The sequence below is a fragment of the Papilio machaon genome, chromosome 2 (genome assembly GCF_912999745.1).
Source record: "Papilio machaon chromosome 2, ilPapMach1.1, whole genome shotgun sequence".
NCBI classification, from domain to species: Eukaryota; Metazoa; Arthropoda; class Insecta; order Lepidoptera; family Papilionidae; genus Papilio; species Papilio machaon.
Genome location: NC_059987.1, coordinates 2712135 through 2737581, shown reverse-complemented (window position 1 = coordinate 2737581; position 25447 = coordinate 2712135). Strand labels below are relative to the sequence as shown.

Below are 25447 nucleotides of genomic sequence, written 5' to 3'. Positions count from 1 at the left end.
GCAATAATTGTTTAAACTATATTCGAACAAAATAGAAATAATATTAAGGAATATCTCATTATGAATTACGGTATTCGCTGCTAAAATGTTCTAGATGATTCATTTAAGAGTTCTGCAGATAAAAAAAAGAATAAATACAATCTGTACTTTCTTTCTTTCAATTTTCACAGTAGATCAAATAAAAAAAAATGTATTTAATACACTTCCATTTGATTGTTGTTTCAGATATGTTGTAAACGTATCTATGAAATTGATACTCGAATAAAAAACGGCAACAACACTTGGCAGCGAAATTTTTTAGTCTGTAACAATTTTCAATAGCTATTGTACAAGTTTGAAAGACGGCGAACATTTTATAGGTGGCATCGAACCCGAGCGAGGCGGGGACACTTTATATGAGACCACTTCATCTTTAATACCTCAAAGGCGAGATGCACTTTTCATCGCGTCTAGGCGATGATAAGCAGCGTTTAAATTCACTCTGAGTAAACATCTGCGACGGGGGGCCGGAGTAATATCTGTCGGAGCGTGTGAAGAGGGGGTTATTAAATATCGTCTCGCGGGCTTAGTGCACCGTGACCCATATCCCGACGTTGCACTAGCCTCGAGCCCCGCCAGTGGACTTTATTGATTCGTCTTGAGACGCCTCCGTCCCTTTCTCTCCTGCAGCCGGATACGAGACGCAGCGCATCCCGCAGGCCACTCACTCAATATTCCTAAGGCGGTCCGGAGTCGGAGCCTGCAGTCATACCACAATTAGGTAACACGCGATTTTATAAATGATTAATCGATCTAAAAATACTGGCAATTAATATTTAAGGACATTTATCAAGGTACTTGGTCAGATATAATAAAATAAGTTATTTCAACTTGAAGTAAATTTCTTAATTTGTTATGTTAAACCTAAATTTTTCAATACATTCTTTAACAAATTAAATGAAGACTAATATAATAACTATTTAATTAATATATTTTTTTAAATAATAGTTGTTTCATAATATAATTAAAAAAAATTTAAGAATCATAAATAAGAATGACAGTAAATTAAAATTAGTATTAAAAAATGGAATCGTTTAACATTCCACAAATTTATAGTTATGACGTAATATTGGAAAAATATTTCTACGATATTTGAAAAGCTACGTTTGTGTAGATAGAGCGCAGAGGGAAGCCCTTCGTAGCCCGTAGCTTGTAGCGTGCGTAGCGCGTAGGCGGTCGGCCTCCACGAACCGACGGGGCGATGACCGCTATTCTTACTATATTTTACTACAAGATGTTTACCTTGAATAAGTATAAGCAATAAAATTGTATAATATACTCCGAACTGACATTAAGGTTTGCCTGACGGATTACGTATTACGTACTAAAAAGGTAAATACTAAAACAAATAAATACTAAAAAGTTAATAAAGGATCGTGTAGGTAACATAATCTTACCCATGATTCAGTTTTCTGACAATGCAACGTGCACAAAACGTATACATATCTTCATTTAATTCATTTTTATTGTATCGTCTTCTTACTAAAACGTAAAAAAGTATATTATTGTAGTAGTTTAATTAGTACATCTGTTCAAACTAAGCTCTACTACAGTCTCACTGTAAACATCCACGAGAGTGATAATAAATTGTCTTTAGCAACAATCCTGTGAAAAGAACATTCCTTTCGCGAATGATAAAAGCTATTCCGAGCTCTTTAACGCTTTTTATTTTCTTTTAAACTCCAAGATACATTTATTACGACGTCCGTGAGATAAAAATATAAAGAATCTCGTCGAAGGATTTGTTAGCGGAACAAAGTAGATGAACCATGAGGAGTTCGCGTAATGCAATGAACGCGAAGTCCGCTGGCACTGTTCCACTAATACGATTTCAATTACAATCTGCACGGGACAGAGTTGCGGCGTTATGTATCCGCCATTGTGAAATACTGGTGAAAATATTATATCGCACAGACGAAATCACAATATAGCGGAGCATTCAATTTATTCGCTAGGATAGAATGCGCTATGATCCAAATTTAATTTGGTACAATACATATACGATTGTTCATTTTTATGTTTTTTTTTCGTATACTATTGATTTTAAAGATAGTATCCACTTACACACACACACATATTTAGTAGGTAAACACACTTTTTACTTTGAGCTTAGAAAATTACTGCATTGTCTCAAAAAAAAATTAGTCACTATTAAAACATGTGTTTTAATTCTTTGACATTATGGACGTGAGTGTGGTTATATGTTTCACCATAAATCATATCCACCATTAATACTATCGGCATAATTACTTTATTATTTATTGTTCAAGATCACATTTCTTAAGTCTACGCATAATTATGTTGTAATAGCCATGACTTGTCAAAAAACCTAGACGGGCATTAGAGTCACGGTATAAAAGGGTTGACTATGATAAAGATAAAATTAATTTGAAACACTGTGTAACTTTTTATAGCCCTTTATGATTGCTTTAAGTAAATAGTGTTTAAGTTGCACTTATCAGAAACAATTAGAAGTTACGTAAAGTTTAGTTATGATTCAAATTATAAAAAACGAAATCTAAAAAAATATTAAAGTCTGTAGTTTATTGTTGCACAAAATCAGTATGCATAGCGCTAAGAGATTTCATTGAAATTTAAGGAAGTTAAGCGTAGTATGGCGGGGTATGCCTGACAGCGGGGGGCAAACCGCATGTTCATCGGGACGCTCATATTGCATTATGTCACCCTCCGACCACCCACTTGGATACCTCCTTTCCCCGGCAACCGCAACCCCCTACGTAAACATTGCGAACTCCTCGTAACATAGATGTCTCTGAGAATACTTGCAGGCAACTGTACAAGAAGTGCATCGAGTGAAGACGAACTATTGTGTATCTCAATATATTGATATTTTTCAATCTTATTATAACAAGCTTACTTAGTAAGTTACTATAATTTGCTGTAGTTATTTTTATGATCGGATACGTTACATGACCAAGCAGCATTAGTTTCTTAAGCATATTTCACAGCTACACTTTAGTATTGGCAACAATCAAACGAGTTACTCATGCGAAAAATTACTGCGGGGTTAAACATAGGCACGATTATTCCATGACAAGGGGTGAAAGAAAAATGAATGTACAATAATAGTCAACAAAAGTTTTCTAGTATTGAAGAACCTTTATCGGCTAGCCCGTGAGACGTCTTATTATAATGTCTACGTAGCGTAGCGTTGCTACGAAAAGGCGGTATCATAATAAGTTGCGAACAAGGCCCCGGCGAAAGCGCTCAGAGCTTAGCTCCACAATAAAGTTGAAAAATCGAGGGGATTGCTCTACTACGGGCGTCGCACAGGAAGAAAAAAACGACGCTAACATTTCGCACTTAATGAAACTGTAGCTGAAATAAAATAAAAGAATTGCGTATTTACGGAGCAGCACTAAGTATTGTTTCAAGAACACAGAGCTTTTCATCGGGGCTCTTAATGGGGGCATTAAAATGTTTGTAAAGGTACCCCACCCCGCGCCCTGAGATGCTATCTAATAAATGTCCGTCCTGCGTCACTGCCTTGACTAATAATTCGTTTAAGTTACGAGTAAAATACGTTATAAAAACAAAGATGTATCAGAAAATAAATTAGTTTAATCAATAGTTTTCTTATTTATATACATGTTTATATCAGTCCAATGTTCATAAAAAGCAATGAAAGCGGTAAAAGATGAGCACAGAGGCAAAGTTTTAATTCGTAATTGTCGAACTTTTTCCTATAACACCATTCCATTGAGTGTAACTAAAAACTCTTTTATAAACTGTTATTTCAGTATCTTTTAACTTTTGTAGTTAAGCCGATAATGATCATAAAACTTGGATAAATTAACGAAGACTTAAGATTAATAACAAAATGCAAATAAATGTAATATCGGAATAAGTTACGTTAATAGACCGAAGTGGTAGATTACTTCTACAAGATTTGCTACGAACGTAGCTGTAACGGTTTAGTTTGCGTGAGCGTAGCAAACTGGGCTTGATTGCCCGCCGCCGTGAACGCGACGTGTTACCAGCTAGGGCAATATTAAAGCAATTACTTCGTCACTTTGGACACATTCAAATTATGTACAAGTTGTTTACTTAAATGCTCTATGATTTAGTTGTACTATTTTTGTTACGGTGAACATTAACTTGTATTGGTTTGGCAACGACTTGTTCGAGTATACATGATGCAAATGTATGTGTTAGGCATGAGAGATTTCTTACATATCATTTGTAATTCACCTTTATATCTAGGTATCAGCTATTTGGATAACGTAGAGAGAATATGTAAAATACACTTATGTATACAACGTAACTGTTTATAATGAATTATTGTCATTTGTAGTAACCTAATTTTTTTGTTCTTAACATTTAATAGTAGGTACTAGATGAAAAGAGTAAAGTAAAATGCGGGTGGTATTTTATTCGACGAATGTGCATTGCATCACAAAGGTGCAATAATCTATAAAATGTATAGTGGTGGAATAAATAAGGTCCCCGTTTATTTGAAAAAAAAATCTCGATTATGTTGTACCAACATGAAAGTTTAGATAACTTTCTTAAAATCAATCTTGTAAGTCTTTCTTCAATATCAGGTTACTCGTTGCAAATAGCAAGCAAATTAATTTTTAAAATGTAATATGACTATGTTCTGTCTTCAAATTCAGTGTACGAATAAAAATTTAATATCTATTTTATAGTGTGCAGTCAGCAGCATAAATATGAATAAATTAACAAAGCTTCAGAAACTTCTATGCGCCTTCAAAAATTTGCATGAACGTATCCAACCGTATGCTTTCGACCACGAATACATATTAGTGACGAATACGTGAATATACGTATTTTTGAAACTAAAGGTTCATACAAGTTTCCAAAGTTTTTTAAATACATATTTATTTAGCGACTGTACCTATTCCTTCTTCGTTTGTAAATAACCAGTTTTACAAATTGTCCGGAATCAACTATATCAAGTAGTGTAATCAAAGTTGCGGCTTTATGATAATGACTTTTGATATTAGCATTGAAATAACTTCGCACTGAAACTAGCTTTGATATTTTTCACACAATAAATAACAGTCATTATTAAAACTTAAATAGTATATGCTTACTTAATTTAACTACACCTAAAACTAATAAAATATAGACCAAAGTTACTTAGTAATCAGTAGGTAATCATGTTTTTCTCTATATACGAGTATTATTAATATAGAAGTATATAGATAACAATAAGGCACGCTAACCAAATCGAACCGAACGCTATTTGCGGTAAATTCCGATCTATTCAGTTCGGTGGTAAATGTGTGTAATTATGTCATGCCTTAATTAAATATCAGACAATATTAGTAACAGCAAAACAACTCTAATATTCTATTTCTCCATAGACTTTATTTCAGTATTCTGCTTTTATTTCTTTTGGCAATGGATTTCGGATTTGGATGGTTATGTATTTTTTTATTATTTATTAATGTCAATATTATTTATCAATACATAAGAACAAAACTTCCAATAAGCATCCGATAACACTATCGTTACTAACTTTAAATATGTTAGGACAAATATATAACGCTAAATATATAACGGACAATACAGATTTGTTAATAATTTTTAATTTGCAGCGTATAATGGACTCAGCAGAGGCGGCTGCACTCTCCCCAGGCAGTAGTTCCACGGACGGCAGTCCAGGGTCGTACTTTGACGCGCGCTGGCTGAACGTACACGCAGATGATGGCACCTTGGCTGCGCGCGCACGACGCCTCATGCTCTCTCCCAGTCGACACTTCGACCACATCGCGGTCAATACCACGTACAGTGCTGTTCTAATGCCGCCCTATATCAATACTGAAGGTATGTTAAATAATCATTGTTGTTACTTTCTTGACTCTATTCGGTCTTAGTCTCGACTATAAAATTCAATCTAAATTTAGGCCCAGTGGGCACAGACTAATCATAGGTAGTCTAGACACATCTAAGTAGTTTTCAAGGATCGCAAGGAAGCGAAACCAATCGTTTCTGTGTCATACTGACGGAATAAAATAAATATTTATGAATTGCATACATACAAACTGAACGAAAACATTTCGAAACGGATTACACGGCGAGCTTCAATCTGTCTCATAAAATATTTATTTAGGCGAATTGGAAATAGAGTTCACGGAAGCTACGCGGGTGCAGCGCAGCGGTGCGCGGCCGTGCACCATATACAATTATATAAATACATTATATACGAGAAACAATATGTTTTACTGTACCTACATTAAGTTTACTGCAAATGTACTTCGTACGTTAACCTTTAACTATGGACGCGCGGTCTGACAGACCGCTCTCGTTTCTGAAAATTGTATTTACCCTACTTCCCCTCACTCCTCGCTCTTGTGACGTTTAGTAGCTTCGACTTTAGTGGCGAAACGACTGTGAAGAGGAGAAGTTGCATCGCTGGATGCAATTTGGCTGAGAAATTTTGTTTTAAATTTCGCCTGCGGTCTGTGAGACCGCGAGTCCACGTTTTCAATACAAACATTTATTGACTGCGATTATATTTTTTATAGGTTTAGTAGCAAAAAAATATCAAAAAACATAAAACCGAGTACTTCTGCGGCTAAACTAACTTCAAGGTCAACGTGGGACGGTCCAACAGATGTCAAAAAAAAAAAAACGCGTTGACGATCCTTCATTTGAAGATGAAATTAATCAAATGCTTTTCGAGTCAGATCAATCCGAAGATGAAAACAACGTTGCCGTTTGTTTAGCATTTGCTGTAGACATCAAACCTGAAATTATTCACTACTATAACTCCACTAAAGGAGGAGTAGACGAGACTGACAAGAAATGTTCTATATATAGTAGTATGGTCATTTTCTATAGGATACTGGACTTGTGTGCAGTGAATGCTCACATTCTACATAATCAGCATCAGCGCAAAGCAATAGAAAGAAGGAATTTTCTTAAGAAATTAGCCTCCTTGGTCGTACCACATATGCAAAGATGTGTAATCCATTTAAACCTTAAATTTGCCAAAGGAATTGCATATGACATTGAAGCGCGTTTTAGGAGCAGATCTGCCTATTGCGGAGCCCCCTACTTTAGAAATCGAGTGTTCGAAACGAAAGACCTACCGAATCTGTCCACCTAAACTAAAGAGGAAGACTAACTACACTTGTGTTGGCTGTAAAAAAGCTATATGCCTTCAGTGTTCTAAGCCTTTGTAAAATGACTGTCAATAATTTTACTGATATTGGACCTTTGTCAGAATTTTTATGTTTCAAGTTTAGAAGTTGATTTTTTGTTTTTTATGTTTGGTATAGTATATACTTACAGATTAATGTGGATTTTTTTTTCAAGAAGTTATTTTTTTTAAGTTGTAGTCTTTAATTTGATCTAAGGCAATTTAAGACTGAAAAGTGCCCTAAATGTGATTTTACATAATTATTAAGAAAATAAATGAATATAAGCTAAATTACATATTATAATCTTTTAATTTGATAATCTTTAGGTACGTCAAAAATAAAAAAATTATATAAAATGGCAGTTTTCTTAAAAATATTACTTGAAGTTATAGCGGTCCGTGAGACCTCGCGTCCATGGTAGTGTTACAATATTTTGATGTCCACAGTTAAAGGTTAACAATGAGAAATAAGATCCATTTTGAAATTTTATAGTGCTTTTATGAACATATTAATGTTCCCCCAAGTATTAGTTAAATACTCGTATACGACAAGCCATCACACCTTGTTTTGAGTTTTCCATTAACACGTACATACGATACGCAACTTTTAACACTAATAACTTTTACCGCAACGAGATGTGACAGCGTGTGACAGGCAGACAAGCCATATACGAGTATGATGTTGTTATATGTTGTTGACATATGCGAGTTATCTAGTCCAGATTGGGGCAGTACAAGGTGAATGTTATTAATTATTTAAAAAGTATAACATTACCCTAGAACTTCATTGTATTGACACTTCTATTATTACAATATTGTAATCCCTTTCTATATATTTGACAAAACAGAAACTGACATAATATACATATTATGTATTAATACAAGTATATAAATAACTAGGAGACATGCTCAGTTTCTTTAATTAACTTTCCAGTCACCCCCTGAACTTTGTAAATGGAAGAAATACGAGAGAGTGATAATTGACTATTTAGTTCAGTTCCGTAGCGCTTGTCGTGAAACTAGTACTCTGCGACATGACTAAGTGTTTAGCAATAAGTAATGACTACTCTCGTTTCTTTTTCAAGTGGTTTTATTTAAAACGAAACTTGTGTTCTAAATTGTATTCTTTAAAAAATGTCAGAACATACCATAATAAAATGTCAAAGTTTTAGTAGACTTTCCTTTTTTTGTAACTATTCTAATTTTAAAAGATGTAAATTAAAAGAAGTAGTGTAATATATACAATTATACAAAAGTGTTAACTTACTAAGTATATCAAATTACGCTTTGGAAAATATATATTTTACTTGTCTATAATTTGATTAAACAACCTATTTTGTACTAGTGTAGAAATACATTTTCCAAACTGGTCCTGTAATAAAATATCCTGTCTATTCATTAATTTTTCCTATCGCGTTTGAGTGGAAAGCGATCCTGGTCGATGTTCGACTAATTAGTCTTAAAGAAAATTCTACTAATTGGCCAATTAGAAGGCACTAGACCGGCTTTATTTTAGTACTACTTTAAAATTTAAATATTTATTTTTCTTATTTTTACAATGAATCGTGACTTTAATTTGAGATTTATCGGAATTTTTGATATATTTTGATATTATTATTTAATTTCACAAATTGATCATTAATATGAATTAAATATGTATATAAGTAACATAAAACGTTCATTTATCTATAGAATTTACTTACTTTATAGACATGTGGTTCACTCTAATAAATTGGAAAACCTTACTGAATGCTTTCGATGCTAAACCTTATTTCTACCATCAAGATCTATGCATAGTTTTAATCAGTTTCCAACTTGAAAAGATATGTTCGAACAAAAAATTTAACACTTAAGTTAAATTTGAATTAATAAGAGCTTATTCTTTGATGTAGATGCGGAGGTGCAGAATCAAATATCATGGTCGGAGCACTTAGATCCGTTATTCGTGAACAACTACGAGATCGACCCAACCCTCTCGTGGCAGTACTACGCCTCCTCAACTGGTTTCATGAGGAGATATCCAGGTAAATGTTAACGCAATAAGTCAAAATATATACTTTACATGAGTAGTATTAGTTAAAGAAAGGAATGTTAAATTAATTACAAAATATTTTACTGTAGTTATTTATTTAATTGAGTTTTTCCTTACTTTAACATTTCATGCTATTTACTTATATTTATATATGAGTGTATCTTTGTTTAGAATTAAGATTGTGAAAGTAATTTTATCATCCAATAATCCGTAACTTATTTGCCGTCCATTTTGGTTAACGGATAAGCAGAGTTTAAGGCATAACACTCTCGACCCGGTTTTAAAAATGGCGACAGTTTAAAAGAAGTATATACCTAGAGGTCGTAGAAATACTCTCCTCCCTCCTCTCAGCCCCGTCGTCGGTGCAAACTCTACAGAACTATGCAACCTCGCCTCCGGCACTTCCTATTCTCAAGATTTCTTCGAAAGTGCTTCTAAAATTCACTACGATTTATAACACAGACTTATTGTAACTTGAAAGCTATTCACTTTTATATTGGACAATGGATTTAAAAAATCTTTTAACTTCATGTAGGTTTATGTATTGAATTAGGTACAATAAACGAACTCTGTCATAAATCACAACCGTATCATAATGAAATTTAACATTCTATATTTACTTTTTCTTTCCTGTAGCAATGTCTTGGCCACCAGAGGACGGTTACTCGCATCACGCAAGAGACTTCTACGACTTCAGGTCTTCAAACTGGTTTGTGGAGGCGGCTACGTCACCGAAAGACTTGGTCATCCTTATGGATGACTCTGATGACCTTGGTTCATCTTACCAGCGATTGGCCAAGGCTACAGTGTCAGCGCTACTGGATACTCTGGGCCCGAATGACTTCGTCAACGTGTATAGATATAGTGACACGGTGTCCGAGATACATCAATGTTATACGAAGATATTGGCTCAGGTATGTCATTAAAAATGTATATATAGAAAGAGAAATTGTTAAGCAGATCAGACACAATTATTTTCTTAAACCCAAAAGTGAAATAGGCCTAAACAATATAGCGAAATCCAATGCCGGGAACGACAGAACTCTACTATATCTCTACCCAATACTACCTGAACCTCTACCTAATCTATCTACTATCTACTCGATGTGCCAGATCAAGCATCGTACTGTACTTGTGATGTGAGAATACTACGAGTGTTCTTCTTGTTGTTTGATCTTCCTGTCATATATAAGTCCTCTACTTTTCACTATTCTATTACAGCACGTAAAGGCGTACTAGTATCCATACTTCTGTTGTTCTACCTTTTGAATAAAGCGATTGTAATCATCGTTTATTGTAGTCACATCAAAGGATTGTAACTGCAGAGCTAGCTTCAGTTTTCCTGTCCGTTGAGGAAGACACAATCTCTAACCATATAGTCGTCATCGTGAGAAGCCATTTACCATCTATTTTGTAAATAATGGAATAAAAAAGAAAAATGAAATCAGTTGGAAAAATAAAATTTTTGACATAATCGTATGTAAATATGAAAGCCAACATTCAAGGTTTTTAAAAATTGTGGTTATTTTAAATTGCGGTCAACGTAACTTATTTTCCATACAAGCAACAAACAAAGCAAATTTAATTTAAACAGTGATGGCGGACACTATTTTAATATATAAGAAATAATTATGTAGCATTTTTAAACGATAAAAACACTTGATGACGTTCAACACTGTAAAATTGGATCGCATCGCTTTTTTCCGACAATTAAATAAAATCATAACAGTAGACACGAAATGACTTAAAGCTTGTTATGTTTGATATCTTTTTAAAACTTTTTTGAATCTTACCCTTTTCTATACCATAGTTACTTTTAAATGGTTCCCAGAATGGCGCAAATGCAGGTATTGCGTGCGGCGGTAATTACGATACCCATCTGTCCTCGGTGTATCGCGCCCTAATGGAATCAATCAGACCTGCTTTAAATTCCACTTCCATTAGATTTCAACAAACAAATAATGTATAACAATAGATCCATATCGTTTATTTCTAATTACACCAGACGTGATTTTTTGTCTTTTTTTTTGGAGAATAATTTCTTTAAATATCAAATGAAACCAGACGTTATTATTAGAGATTACCAACATAATTCGAATATTTTAATCGTGGGTTTCCACTGCTCAAAAACATGTATAAAAACTTATTAACATCCCTATTTGAAAAATAGAGAGAAACAATGTTTTTATAAAAGTATTTCGGCAGTGTTAACTCACAGTAACACAACCAGAATAGCAACATACGACTATTTTAAAACTTTAAATTTTTCACTTCTACAAGCCGTTCATATAGTAATAGACAGTTTCATTTGCAAATATTACCAAGTAAGTATTTTTACCTACATCACGGTAATTGAGCTTTGCGGAGCGAATAATGTTTTCAGGCGTAACGCAAATTATATACAGGAGATAAACTGACATTAACGTTAATATAAATAATATACAAATCTCGGAACACTTATTTCGCTATCTCCCACCACTGAACTAGTGAGAGGAAATGTGTATCATGACAATCGCGTTGTATAATCAGTTAGTCTTGTACAACGTATAAGATAGTACCTCCTTAACTAAGAAGTTGCAACTCGCGACAGGTTGACATGTGTACGCTGTTTATCGCTTAACTTCATATCTGAGCTGTACAATTACAAACAAAATGTCATTATGCGAAATACTTGAAAAGATTCTGTTTTTTCTCGTCTTCATAGTTAGGAACTCTTGAATGACAGAGAGGTTTGGTTACTACGATTTAAAAGTTAGTACTTAATGTAAATAGTTTACTAATAACAATACAAAACTAAATAGGTTGTTAACTATGGTTTGTTTTCTACATCAAGGAAAAAAGTTTATAAAAACTTTTGAATAACTTTTGACCATATGTTTCATCGGATGTATAGTGTATACCACTCCAAAGTAAGGCCACCTACTTAAACATCATGCCTATATTAGGGCTGTTAAATTGTAGAAAGGTTATCAACTAGCTAATTACAAGTGGAAACGTTCTGAGATGGGCACGAGGCCCTGAGGTGTACGCACTCCGGCTAATATACGGCAAGGCAATTACCCTTCGGCAAACATTCCAGGCGCTATAGCATTCTGTGTTAATGAAACTTTACTTAGCTAAGATTTAGTACATTTCTGCGTTTCGTACAATAATTCGTATAAAAGGCTGATTTGACTACATATAATATTTACTCTGTTTATTAAGTTAACTGCCGTAAAACTTGTATTAGAACACGTTGTAGTTTCTGGTTTTTCAAAGAAGGCGTGACTGCGTTTTTATTTCAATGTTTTCACTGTGGTATAATAAACAGGCTTCTTTTAGTCGTCTGCCAGAAGACTATGATATCAAAATAAAAGGAGACAAAAAAACTTTTCACGAATAAAATATTTGTATTTGCAGACAAAAGCAAAACTTCTACATTTAGGAGCTCATGTTGGCGTATAAATTTCCAGTGTGAAATTTCCGTTTGAATCAAACTTTCACGGCTTTGAAATGTGGCTTTTGAAAATGTGTGGATAGTGAGTGAGCGGCAGCAGTGGTCCTTGACCCTGCTGAGTTGCAAAGGTCAGGTGAGAAGTGGCCGGTCCTCATGTTCTCACGCGAACAAAACCACACTCAAAAGCCACTCTTCACTAACACATCCTAAATAAAACTTGCACATTTAAAATTTAGATTTAAAGCCCAAAATAAAAGGTTAAGAATTTAGTATATTTTTTTGTCAAAAGAAGTAATTAAAAGTAATAAATAGGTTAGAGATTATTTACAAGAATTGTTTTGTTAGTTTTATTTTTTTATTTTATTAATTATGATGTTATAGAAATATTTAGTGTTTGTAATTCTACAATAGCAAAAATTAAACATTGTCCGCAGGCCGTACCTGAAACGTTGCGTGAACTGAAAACCGCGCTGTGGGCGGCGGAGCCTTCGGGCGGCGCGGCCAACTTAACTGGCGCCCTCACCACAGCCTTCGAGATACTACACAGGGTAATTTTAAAATATAAATTATATCTATATCTGAATACAATAGAAATGAGTACGTAAAACGAACGTACGTACAAAATACGTGTGAACATTTATATTAAGATATAAATTATCGCATGCACAGTTATTGTCTTCCTTAGTGACCGCTTATCGATCCATATAACAAATGCAAGGCAAATATTAACATGATATATTTCACACAATGACGTAAGGATAATTTTGTAAGACACACTAATTTCGTAACTACTTCTCGATAACCAAAATTCAAATATCATAATGTATTTAAATCCTTATTTTTAAGTAAAATATTCTAGACCTTAATACGTAAAAATATATGTCTTTACGCTTTTCTCTTAGTACAACCGCACGGGTCAGGGTTGCCAATGCAACCAGGCGATCGCAGTAATAGGCGCGGGCGGCGGTGCGGCCGGGGTGAAGGGCGTCTTCCGCGTCTGGAACTGGCCTCATATGCCCGTCAGGATATTCACGTATCGAGTCGCTGGAGATGCAGCCTCCGGGCACACTATGAAGGACATGGCATGCACCAATAAAGGTATAGTAGTTTAACTGACGCACTGAATCTGACTGACAGAAAGAATGAAAATAAAGGTTATATTAGATTAATTATTTACGAACTTAAGTGCAGTATAAAGGTTAACGGTAAAAAATACTTGAATAAAAATCTGTTTCATACATCTAAATTGGAAGAACCCTAATTAGTCAAATTATTATAGAAACAGAACATTTATGCATGAATATATTGTGTTTAGGATTCCACGTGACGATAAACGAGCACTCAGAGATAAGACAGAAGGTGCTGCACTTCGTGGAGGTATTGGCGCGGCCACTAGTCATGTATCAGACCATACACCCCGTGCACTGGAGCCCCGTTTACGTCGGCGGAAGGGTACGCAGAGCAATACACATTAAATATACTACTCGTGTACATTAACAAAAAGTCACGTCTTTATGACTCGCAATTATGACGTCACATGTCTTAAATATTACTTTACTCAGCATATACTAAATGTAATCAGCACAAACATAAGTAAAAACGGAAACCGTAACAAGCTCACTACCAGATGTCTTTAATTTATTTTGTAGATTTAGGTTGTTAAAGTGCATCGCATTTTATTAAACCTAGTTAACATTGTAGCTTGCATATTTACTATGTTCTTAATTTGTTGCATTCTGTTGGTAATTCTTAGTAAAAAGTGTATTTTAATTAAATTAAATTTTATTTTATTAAACTATTTGAGACGCAACTTTGTTTTTTGTTTTTTATTCTGGATTTTATTTCTGAAATATTTTCATTTTCACCACCAGAGTAGCAGTTTAGCTGACGATGGGATGGGTCAGTTGATGACGTCAGTTACTGTGCCAATTTTCGACAGGAGAAATCATACTGTAAGTAGTTTAAATATACTTATATAAAACGTTGTGAGCTTAATATAAGGTAGTTATGTCATCATTATTAGATATACGTACTAGCTGTCGACCGCGACACCGACTGCGTGTAATTAAAAAAAAACTGAATACGTATCCTATGTAAATTTCATTAAGATCAGTTGATCCGTTCTACCAAATATCCATTCATCTAAATTTGCGCATTTATAATTATTAGTAAGATTGTTATTTTTGTATTTGTGGTATTTTTCTACGGGCTTTGCGTCTTATTTTCTTGCTACGAACGTTTGTTAGGATCTAAATTTTTTTGCCACCAGAACTCTTTTTTTACTACCAAATGTCTATAATGTTTTATACGTTTAGAGCTATTTTGTAGAAAATAACTTAAGATATGTGGTTACAAACAAGAAAAATATAATATGCGACATTCAAGGATTCGTGTGACGGCTTATTTTCTAATACCTTCTTACGAAACGAGGCCTAGATACGGGGATTATAGATACACTACGAATACTCTATACGAAACCGTATATCTGCTTCTATAACTAGATAATGCTCTAGTGACTTTTTCTTAGAACAAAAAAACTATCTATAACATAGAACAAAAAAATCTGTTACTATACGTAACTGGTTAGCTACAAATAAAATCTAATTAATTTGATAATTTACAAAAATGAAATTTCCTAGATATTTTCTAATTTAATTAAATTATTTCAGCAAAGGGAAGCCAATTTACTTGGAGTTGTTGGCACCGATGTACCTGTCGATCAAATAAAGAAGCTCGTGCCACCGTATAAGGTACATTTTACTTTGAATGACTTAACTTGTGCATAAAATTAGTTATTTTAATTTATATAATTATTTTATTTCAGTTGGGTGTAAATGGATATTCTTTTATGGTGGATAACAACGGGCATGTTTTGTATCATCCAGATTTAAGGCCATTGGTATGTCCGTATAAAATTTATTTATTTATTTTGCAATGCAATAATAATTTATAACTAAATGGTGTTTCTTTTCTTTACAGCACACAAACGAGGAGGTAAATACCAATGTTGAAATAAATAAATTTAGAACTATAACAAATTAGTAAGTCAATGTTTGACGTATAAAATATTAAAATTTTGATGTATTTTTTTGAATATTTCAGTACACAGAAACTCTCCGTCCGTTGTACTCCAGCGTAGACCTAACTGATGTGGAGTTACTAGTCGACTCCGACGAGAACTCTCGCGTCAATCTCACCTCGCTGCTGCTAGACGTAAGATAATATTGCGAAAATATTAACATGTCGTAACGAAATCCTCCAAGATGGATCTTATGCCTAAAGAAATCACTAACTTGTCTGAGTTTTTAAAATACTGAGTTATTTGTGTGTTATCCGAATTAATTATGAAGTTTATAATGTTGTATATTTATGTAATCAGGTAATACGTACCATCAGGACCACTTTAAATTTTAAAGATTTTTGTTAAATTAAATTGAATGTCTTGTGTACAGCTACGTCACGACATGATAGAGCAGCGCGAGGGCGAGACGGAGATCGGTGTGAAGGTGCAATACGCGGGCATGCGGCGCGTGGCGGCGCGCCGGCAGCGCTACTTCTATAGCCCGCTGGCCGGCACGCCTTACTCGCTGGCCGTTGTGCTGCCCGACGGCTACGGCATGTACGAGCTGCAGGCCGAGCAGGAGATCAAGCACAGCCCCTTCAATGGTCTGTATCCAGATAAGCCATTGATTTTGTAGTTTCATCTACAATTAATAGAGTAGAAATAAACGTCAGCACTTCTTAGTTGTTGTCGAATGTCTTGTTTGAGAGGCCATGAAATGTGATGGTTTTTTATAAGTAACTATCACATGATATAAATGTAATTTTAGTATTTCATAAGGTGAAAAATTAAATATTATTCCAGTAAGTACTTAAAATTAATAATTTTAAAATATTTTGCATACAGTCACAGAATACTTTAAGGGCGAAAACTGGAAAGTTCATCCTGACTGGTAAGTTTTATGATTATTCTAAATATAATATTGATAATTAATAATTATTGATAAAGTAAATTAAAAGTTAAATAAAAAATTATAAAAACCATTCAATAGTAGAACTTTAAACATTTTTTAAACTTTAATTGCTAGTTAAACTTTTAGATACCAGTTGATACGAAGGACGTAACAAAGATCTTTAATTGGCACTAGTTGTAAGGGCTCGATTTGGCACTAATTAAATGTATTTCATGTTATCGTAGGGTGTACTGCGAATACGCGTCGACATCAGAGCAGGTGTTCAATAGCCCGGAGGAGCAGCTACTACATTTCCTCTCTCGCGCGGGTCGGCCGGGCTGGAAATGGATGTCGCTGCGTCCGCGCGCCCTTACATTGCACAACGCGCACAAGAAGCAGGATAGGGACTCTTATTATTGTACGTAGCGAAACAGTTAAGCATGTATAGGACCAGTAGAAAAATTCAATTTTGAAAACCCGCAAGTATTAATAATACATTTAATGCCGTACATAGAGTCGGTTGGTCACTAGGGACCCTTATTTGAGACAAGTATCAACAGCGTATCTACTATTAGGTCTCTATTCAAAGTATTCTAAGAATATCGATCTTCTGTTTTCGATTTGCAATAAAGACTGTAAGTTGTTCGCATCGGAAGCGCAGAAATCGATAATATTAATTGAAATAAATATAATATCTATTTTTGCAGGTGACAAAACTTTAGTGCAATCGCTAGTTCGGGACGCAATGGTAATAAAAGAATTGGACGCTCACACAGGACATGCCAATCATCACTCCCAGTAAGTATTCGATCGTGACAATGCATGCTTTACATTATACACCAAATTGTAATAACGCAGAGATAAATCCTACGCTGGTAGCAACCGCGCAATGGATCACGGGGAATTAATTCTATCAACAAATACCAAGCGATTGAAAAATTTTGCAACACTTGCATGATACAGTAAAGCACATATAGGTGTCCGAATCACGTTTGAAGCACATTAATTTATTTTTTTATTTCGTTCACTAATTCGATGTGTTTGTCACAATAGCCCGATAGCGACTTTAATGGCTCTACTAACAAGGTAACGTAAAAATAACATATTAGTAAATTTTATAGTAATCGTGTTAGTAATTTTGCTAGCCACTGAATGGGAAATCGTCTAAAATTAGTTCGGAGTCATTCTCTTATCTAAAGGATAATCATTAGTATAGTTTTCATACCTGAAATAATGTCCTCTGTACAATATCCAAACTGTAACACTTTCTAGAGACTACTTCTATCTCTCTTTTGTTTGAAACATGTTTTCATTATTTTGGAGCGAATCGATACGTGTTTCCTTTGAAAATCATATTTTATAGCTAATTCATAAAAAAACATTTCGTGGTAGTAACTAAATTTATAGTAGTAAAAAATTATGCATTTGAAAATCAGTCGTTTCACTGGCCATTAGTTAAATTTCGTTCGTCCAGTCGCTAAGTGAAAAAAGAAAGAAAACGTTAAAAACAATCTATTATTCCTTTTATTTTGTTTTCACAAAGAACGAATTAATTTTGTTTTTGAATACTTTTTGTTAATTTAAACAGAAGCAACCGAGGAATGAGGTAACACTGTGTACTAACCATTATGTCTCTTTTTGTGTATATTTTCTAGCTGTCGAGGAATAATACGAGAGTTTTCTATTAAACTATGATAGTATTTTGATATGATTTTTTTTTAGTTGAAAATGCTAAGAATTCCTAAAAAAAAACTTCTTCACGTAAAGATCTAAAAGTACCATTTTTTACGCAGTAATTTTGTATACAATATTTGCAAAAACCAACTTTTTCTGAAATCACCATAGGATATAAGCTCCATATCGCACAATCTCATTTCAAATCTTCAAATTATTTTGTCAAACACTATGATTTAAGGATGAATGTAATATTTAGTTACTAATAAGTTGTTTTTTGAGAAACATTGTTCTACAGTTAAGGTAGCAGAAGGAGAGATTCATTACAAAGTATAAAAATGAATAGTTAAACATATTATATTGGTTAAGAAGAGGACGAATTGGATCCATTCCATTTTTCGTAAAGATTTAAAATAGGAGCCTAAGTCGAGATAAAGTTAATGGATTAAAAATATTAAATTGCCACACTCATATATTCTACAATAAAGTGATCCCAGTATACATCAACTTCATTTGAAGATTATTTTAAGAGAAGCAGTACCTTTAAAATGTTTCCATATTATAACGTGAAAGTCCTTAGTATCCTTCGCTCAAATTCGGTAGCGGATATTGACGTGTATTGTCTTTGCAGACAAGGGCGCTTCCACAAGTTCGTGGTGACGCTGTCGTTCGTGGCGACGCGCAGCGGACTGCTCAAGTGGACAGACAATACCAACGCCTCGCGCTCATCTGAATCCGCAGAGCCGTGAGTAAACATTACGGACCTCCACTTGGCGCGGTCCTGACACACGTCTCTCGCTTCTTCTCCATAAAAAAGTACATTTTACATTTTTGTGGGGTCTATACAGACACTTCAGCGAGAAATATGGGCGTGCATTCGACTCGGAGTGGTACAAGCGCGCGGTAGAGCAACACGGCGTGGAGCCAGAGAGCTTCGTGTTCTCGGTGCCGTTCCGCGAGGCGGACTCGGAGCCGGCGCCCCCGCACCATGTGATGGCCACGCACGCAGTTTTCGTCGAGTCCCGCGGGCACCGTGCGCCCGCCGCCGTCGTCGGCCTGCACTTCCAGCTAGACTCATTAGTCAAGCATTTCCTTAATGTCACTTCTACGGTAAGCGTTTTCTTCTTGGTACATTGACTAAATTATCACCAAAATCAAATAAGAATCAACCCGTCATTTGAACGGTAAAAGAAGAAATGGTAAAAGAACAATCTAAAACCGAGTATTCCTATTACATATTTGTTTTGGTCAAAAATATATTACTTTACTTTACATCTTGTACTTTTAACATGTGTATTATGAAAGTGCTAATTATTCAATGTAATTTCAGTGTACAGCAGGTAGTGTTTGTAAGAAGACGTGCGCGGGCGACGAGCTCGACTGCTACATCCTGGACGACAACGGGTTCATCATTCTGTCGGAGGATACGGCGCAGACCGGCCGCTTCTTCGGTCAGGTGGACGGCACCATCATGGACTCGCTGGTGCAGGACAGGATCTACAAGAAGGTCACGGTGCACGACCACCAGGGCAGATGTCCCGATTCAAGGAACCCCTTCAGCGGAAACAGCAACAAGCTAACGGTATATTGGTGATCACATTTCTCAGGGTATAAGTAACAATTTGTAGATTTTATAATAATTATTGTTAACTTTTTTATTTAGCCGTTGAAGCCTCTATCATGGGTGGGAGGTTACCTTATGAGCTTGCTGGCCGCGTGGTTCCCGCTGTGGCAACCAGTCCGCGCCCGCTCCAGTAAATATGCTGATGAAGACTTGGGTAAAACTAACATCATATTGTAGAAATTGAGAAAATTGTAGTCAAATAATTGTCAACTATACCATGTACATATAATACATGCTCTACTTACCTTGCTCCTTTACAGATGCCGATTACGAAGACTACGAAAAAGAGGACCTCGAATATGAAGATGTGAGTCGTGACCCCGGACCATATGAGATCATAGTGGACGGGTCCGGAGGAACGGCGGTGGGGCGAGAGGGTCGAGAGGGGCGAGAAGGCCGCGAGGGCTGGGAGGAGCGCGAGAGCGCGCCGCGAGAGGCGCCACGCGAAGCCGCGCGCTCAGCCGCCGTGCGTCCCTGCGACACCAGCGCCGAGCTCTTCAGCCTGCAGTCCGCTCGGCTAAACACAGCGCAACCTTTGAAAGGAAAACTCACGAACTGTCACAATTCTGGTTGCGAAAGGTAAGTTGCGAAAGGTAAAAGTTAAGCTGTTTTAAAAACTTTCCTTAAAATAAGAACCGTTCCGTTGCCTACGTTTAATCGACTGACATATTATTAAATTTTCTTTAGGCCGTTCAGCGTGCAGAAGATCCCCCACAGCAACCTAATTCTCCTGGTGGTGGATACGCTGTGCCCGTGCGGCGCTAAGCGGCTGGACGTGCGCGCCCGAGAAGCCCCGCCACGTGCAGCCTGCCGCCGCCACGCGCCACGCGCGCACCGACGCCGCCCCAAGCACTGCGGCTCCTATCACCCCGAGGTGATTGTTACTCGCCATGTTCACTGCACATTCATACATTGATTTTTAACCGGGACCTAAGTTTATTTTAAAATCAATGGCTTTTTTCCAGGAAATTGAAATTCAGTCGTGTGGGCGCGGTGTATCGTTCCGGCCGCTGAACACTCTGGTGCTGACGGTGGCGACGTGGCTAGCGCTCGCCACGTGACTCTGCCCGGCCGCGCTCGCGGACTGCTCGCACACCCCAGCTCCACGACACCACACGGCTTAAGATACGTGTCAAATACAACGTGAATGGTTCGATTTGCTACAACAAAGACATTGATGAGCTTCGCCATTTAGAATGTTATTCAGTATTGTTTATGTGCGCAATGGACGGTTCGTGTGTATACTGTGACAGGATTGCAGGTGGCCGCCACGCCCTCTCCCTGGGAGCGCGTGGCTCGATACAATCGACTGAAGTTTTGGTCCGACCAAATGAACTTTTCCTGTCTCGCGACAGGAACCAACTTCGATTAGATTAACATTGTATTCGAAATAATCTCCCCATTCTCTGTTAAGTCGTCGTCATCTCTATTGTAACGATACGTTTAAACATTAGGTAGGAAAAGAAAATAATATCTTGTTATATTTAATTGAAGATTATCGCAAACTTGAAGATCTTAAAAATTATAGCTAATGTTATAGGTATTGACAAAATAAATTAATGTAAAATTTATAATATCGTTTAAAACAGTTTTTAGAGAAATATACCTATGTTGAGTCATTCAATTTCTTTCAGTGTCTATCATTCAAATTACTCGGAAAAATAATTTAGACGCCTAGTTTCGATGTAAATATAAAAGGATTGTAATGTTTTGTAGTTACTTTTTTGCTATATGTATTTACGTGTGCCAGTGTACTTACATAATATATTGTAAAGTGTTCATTCAGCCGAAGCGACGCCGCGCAACTAACGTTTTTATTATTTTAAAAACGGTATTATTTGATATTAATTGTTTACTACTAGTTTATAAATCTTAAATATTATTGATTATAAGCACATTTGTTCATCATTATTTGTTTTCTAAAAACAATTTGATGACTAAATGGAAAGTGATAGAATTTTCTGGAACGGAATCAACAATGACAATACTTGTTAAATAAATGGTAATTTTTAATAATAGATTCAAATTAAATCTATTTCTGACATCTTTAGATATTGCGTATTTTCGATATGATACAGAAAGTATTATTAGATTAGGTAAAAACAAACTTTATTTGTTTTATGACACTAGTTTGTCCATAATTATATGAACCAACCATGGAATTATTGATAAAAAATATATGTTTTTTAAAAGACGTATTCGCGGCGCCGCCTTTTCTGGCCAGTCTTGTTCTTAAATGGTTACACAATTTCTCATCTAATGTTAGTAATGTTGTAATTTGAAATTGTACACAATTTAATCATTATTGTAAATATCTTTCCTAAATTTAATGGCCTATTAAGAAATTATTGAAACGTGTTTCGCGAAAAAAAAAATATACGATTCAGATATTTATTGTTAACTATAATTTGCATACTACGTATTCATTTATTTAGTTACGCTTTCATATTTCATATCCCAGAATAATTTATATACATATTTATACGTGAATTCGGATTGTGGGAACTAAATATATTTCAGTTAATCTATGAATTGTTTTGTTTGTGTCGAAATCTGATAAATGTATGTTAAGAATAAAAATAACTTTTCATAAATACTAAGCGGTCACGGTAACACGAGAGGGGCCTACACTTTTAACCTCCTTTGACTTCAGCTACAGTATGATTCATCATTCAATTCTCATGTTATTGTGGTCGGTCTCTAGTGATGTTATCAACGTGAACATACACCTTACAGCTTGCTGTTGTCCATAAAATAAATTATATATTAAAAATGTTAAATAATAAGTTATCGTTGCTAGATAAAATTCACAGCTTTTATATTAAAAAATAAAATGTTTTATTAATTTAACCGATTGCGTTTATATGAAATAATAAAAAAAATTACACCATTAAGCGAAAAATGCAATCGTCTGAAATAGTACAAAAATCGGAGGTTTCTTATGAATAGTTCTCGCTTTTCGTGTGCCAAACCACAGCCACTGTTCTAACCATATGGTTTTAAAGGAACCGATATTTATAAATTAAAAAAATAAATTGTGGACAGCGGTGAGCCGGATAACGAATGCTGAATGTAGGTTAAAATGGAAATAAAAGACGTTCCTTTTTTTGTTTTTTTTTTAGATATAGTATAAAGAATTAATTTTACGTCATCATTAATTTTCTTACTGTATCCAGCATAAAGCATTTTTGATCACTTTAGTTCTGGTAAAAATAAAAACTTTTCAACATGTAATTCTCTAAGGTATTACTGTTTTTTAAATAAATCAATCGTGTAGAACAATACTTAGATTTTCATAACCTCTGTAACAGAGTTATCGGGGCGCTTTTGGATTGTGTACATTTTGTATAAATGAATTCATACATTACAAAGCTGATTATTTGGTATAGAGTTCGTTTCTATTGTGCGGCGAGCGACTGGTAAAGTATTGAATATGTTTCTGTAGCGAAGCCAAAGAGACGTTATAAATTATGTAAACAAACGATTACCTGCTAGAATAAAATGGTCTACTAATTTTAATTCATGCAATGTCATTTCTAAGCAAAAGATAAATTGCAATTAAATGTGAAAGCAGAGAGAGGTGTTATTAACTTCTCAGTTTATTGATATGAAATAGCAATTTTCTGTTTGTTTACATAATTTATTTTGTCTCCCTGGCCTCGCCATGGTAAGCGACGAGTCTTCCAAAACAGTCGAGCGCGCAGATCGTGTGTTTTACTGTAACTTTTAAGTATTAAACGATAATAATAGCGTATTTGTACTTACTATAGTCTAGGAGCTCGGGAGACGCGCCGCGGGCGTACTTAGCGGGTTTTAATTCTATGTAAGTATAGAAATAAAACAAATACCTCGTTTAGTTACGCAAAATATAGACAGGAATAGAGTTCGTTTCGCGTTTAGTTTATGGACATATCAATTCAGGCACCAAATGAGACTATAGAATAAGGATTTTTGGATGTTTTCCATTTGTGATCTCATTATACTGTAAAATTTGTTCTAAAGGGGACGTTTTGAGTGTCGTTTTAGTGTGTGATAATTAAAATACGTTTGTCACTGTGTTTCGACTGCAGTGAAACTTGTATTGAAACATATTGTCATCCCTTACTTTAAAAATGACAGAGACAATGTGTCAATACAAGTATGAAGTCGACCCACTGTTAGTTTATAAATAAGTGCTATGTTTGATTAAGTGACAACGTCTATTTGTTAAGTATTGTGTGGTATAAATATTTATACAATCCATCGAAGACTCATTTCCGATTAAACTTTTAAACCATACTTCATGCATTTAAAGTTTTTCTAAAAGCTTTCAATCTCGATGTTTTAACATAATGTATCTGTATACTGGCTATAAATGTGAATAGTTACGTTAATAATTGTCCTGAGAAGTTTATAAAGTGACTTCAACAATCTAAATTAAATTCATTGAATTCTAGTTGTGCTTTTTACATCAATCTTATAAGCGATAGAAATAAACTTTTACATTTCACGTACATTTCATTGCGGCATTTTGATAAGAATGTTTAATATGTCAAAGTTAACTTTAAGAGTTTATTTTTGAAGAATCATCTCGGACATTAAAAGCGATCCCTTTACGACATATCAAAAATATAATTTTTACGATAAATAAGTTTAAGTAAAAAGTGATGTCTACAATAGAGCCACGTTCACTAACGTTGTACGATTTTTTAATGTTATTTTTTTTTGGTTTTGTTAATTATTCTGTATACTAGATTTCTTAATGCCTGTCCAAATACAACATTCTATTTCTATTTAGTTAAATTTTAATCTATATTTGGAATTTTCGAATTTTAAAAATTAACAATGTATGTAAAAAAATAATCGTTTTATTTAAAAAACGTTCGTCGGCCGTAATCTCGTTACGCTTCTTAGAAGTAATTATAAAAATTTATACAATAAATATATTGACGGTCTTCAAATTTATATCTAGTAATTGTTCATAAAAATTGATTTAATTTTAAAATTATTTAATGATATATTTAAAAAGGATATAGTTGTTGTAATTTTGGGCGCGGCCGACTCTGAAAATGGTTATCTAGTGTAATTCTAGTGAAATACTATTATTATTATTCTTTTTTTGTTATTTGCAAATTCATGCTATAGATATACAGTAATTACAATAAAGTTCTCTTATAACATTGTGATGATGTTTCATTTGAAAATATTCAATTCATTTATCTGTGAACTAGCTTTTACCCGCGATTCCGTTCCGCGAATAAAAAAAATGCACACAAGATAAAAAAGTTCCTATGTCCGTATCCTAGTTCTAAGCTACCTGCCCACCAATTTTCAGTCAAATCGATTCAGCCGTTCTTGAGTTATAAATAGTGTAACTAGCACGACTTTCTTTTATATAGATAGATATAAAATTCTCGTGTCACAGTTTTCGTCACCGTACTCCTCCGAAACGGCTTGACCGATTCTCATGAAATTTTGTGAGCATATTCAGTAGGTCTGAGAATCGGCCAACATCTATTTTTCATAAAACCCCCCCCCCCATTTTTTGTTTTTTAACTGCGCGCGGACGGAGTCGCGG

General features: G+C 34.8%; 1 protein-coding gene across 2 annotated transcripts in view; it reads left to right on the top strand.

The window, feature by feature from the left end:
- The window catches only part of LOC106709316 (voltage-dependent calcium channel subunit alpha-2/delta-3), a 48739-nt gene extending 27349 nt beyond the window's left edge, over positions 1–21390 (top strand). Inside the window, exons 4-26 of one of the 2 annotated variants that reach the window (XM_014501096.2) lie at positions 5625–5853; positions 9064–9195; positions 9840–10117; positions 13074–13187; positions 13542–13737; positions 13955–14091; positions 14511–14591; positions 15309–15389; positions 15464–15538; positions 15619–15633; positions 15742–15852; positions 16092–16305; positions 16547–16592; positions 16838–17010; positions 17300–17390; positions 17646–17678; positions 18898–19011; positions 19115–19376; positions 19597–19848; positions 19930–20044; positions 20151–20469; positions 20578–20764; positions 20856–21390. In XM_014501096.2, coding sequence (XP_014356582.1) covers positions 5625–5853; positions 9064–9195; positions 9840–10117; positions 13074–13187; positions 13542–13737; positions 13955–14091; positions 14511–14591; positions 15309–15389; positions 15464–15538; positions 15619–15633; positions 15742–15852; positions 16092–16305; positions 16547–16592; positions 16838–17010; positions 17300–17390; positions 17646–17678; positions 18898–19011; positions 19115–19376; positions 19597–19848; positions 19930–20044; positions 20151–20469; positions 20578–20764; positions 20856–20951 — 3351 coding nt within the window. In that variant the 3' untranslated portion in view covers positions 20952–21390. The remainder of the gene's footprint in view (positions 1–5624; positions 5854–9063; positions 9196–9839; positions 10118–13073; positions 13188–13541; positions 13738–13954; positions 14092–14510; positions 14592–15308; positions 15390–15463; positions 15539–15618; positions 15634–15741; positions 15853–16091; positions 16306–16546; positions 16593–16837; positions 17011–17299; positions 17391–17645; positions 17679–18897; positions 19012–19114; positions 19377–19596; positions 19849–19929; positions 20045–20150; positions 20470–20577; positions 20765–20855) is intronic. The other variant, XM_014501097.2, reaches the window with a different exon arrangement.
- Positions 21391–25447: the final 4057 nt, after the last annotated feature.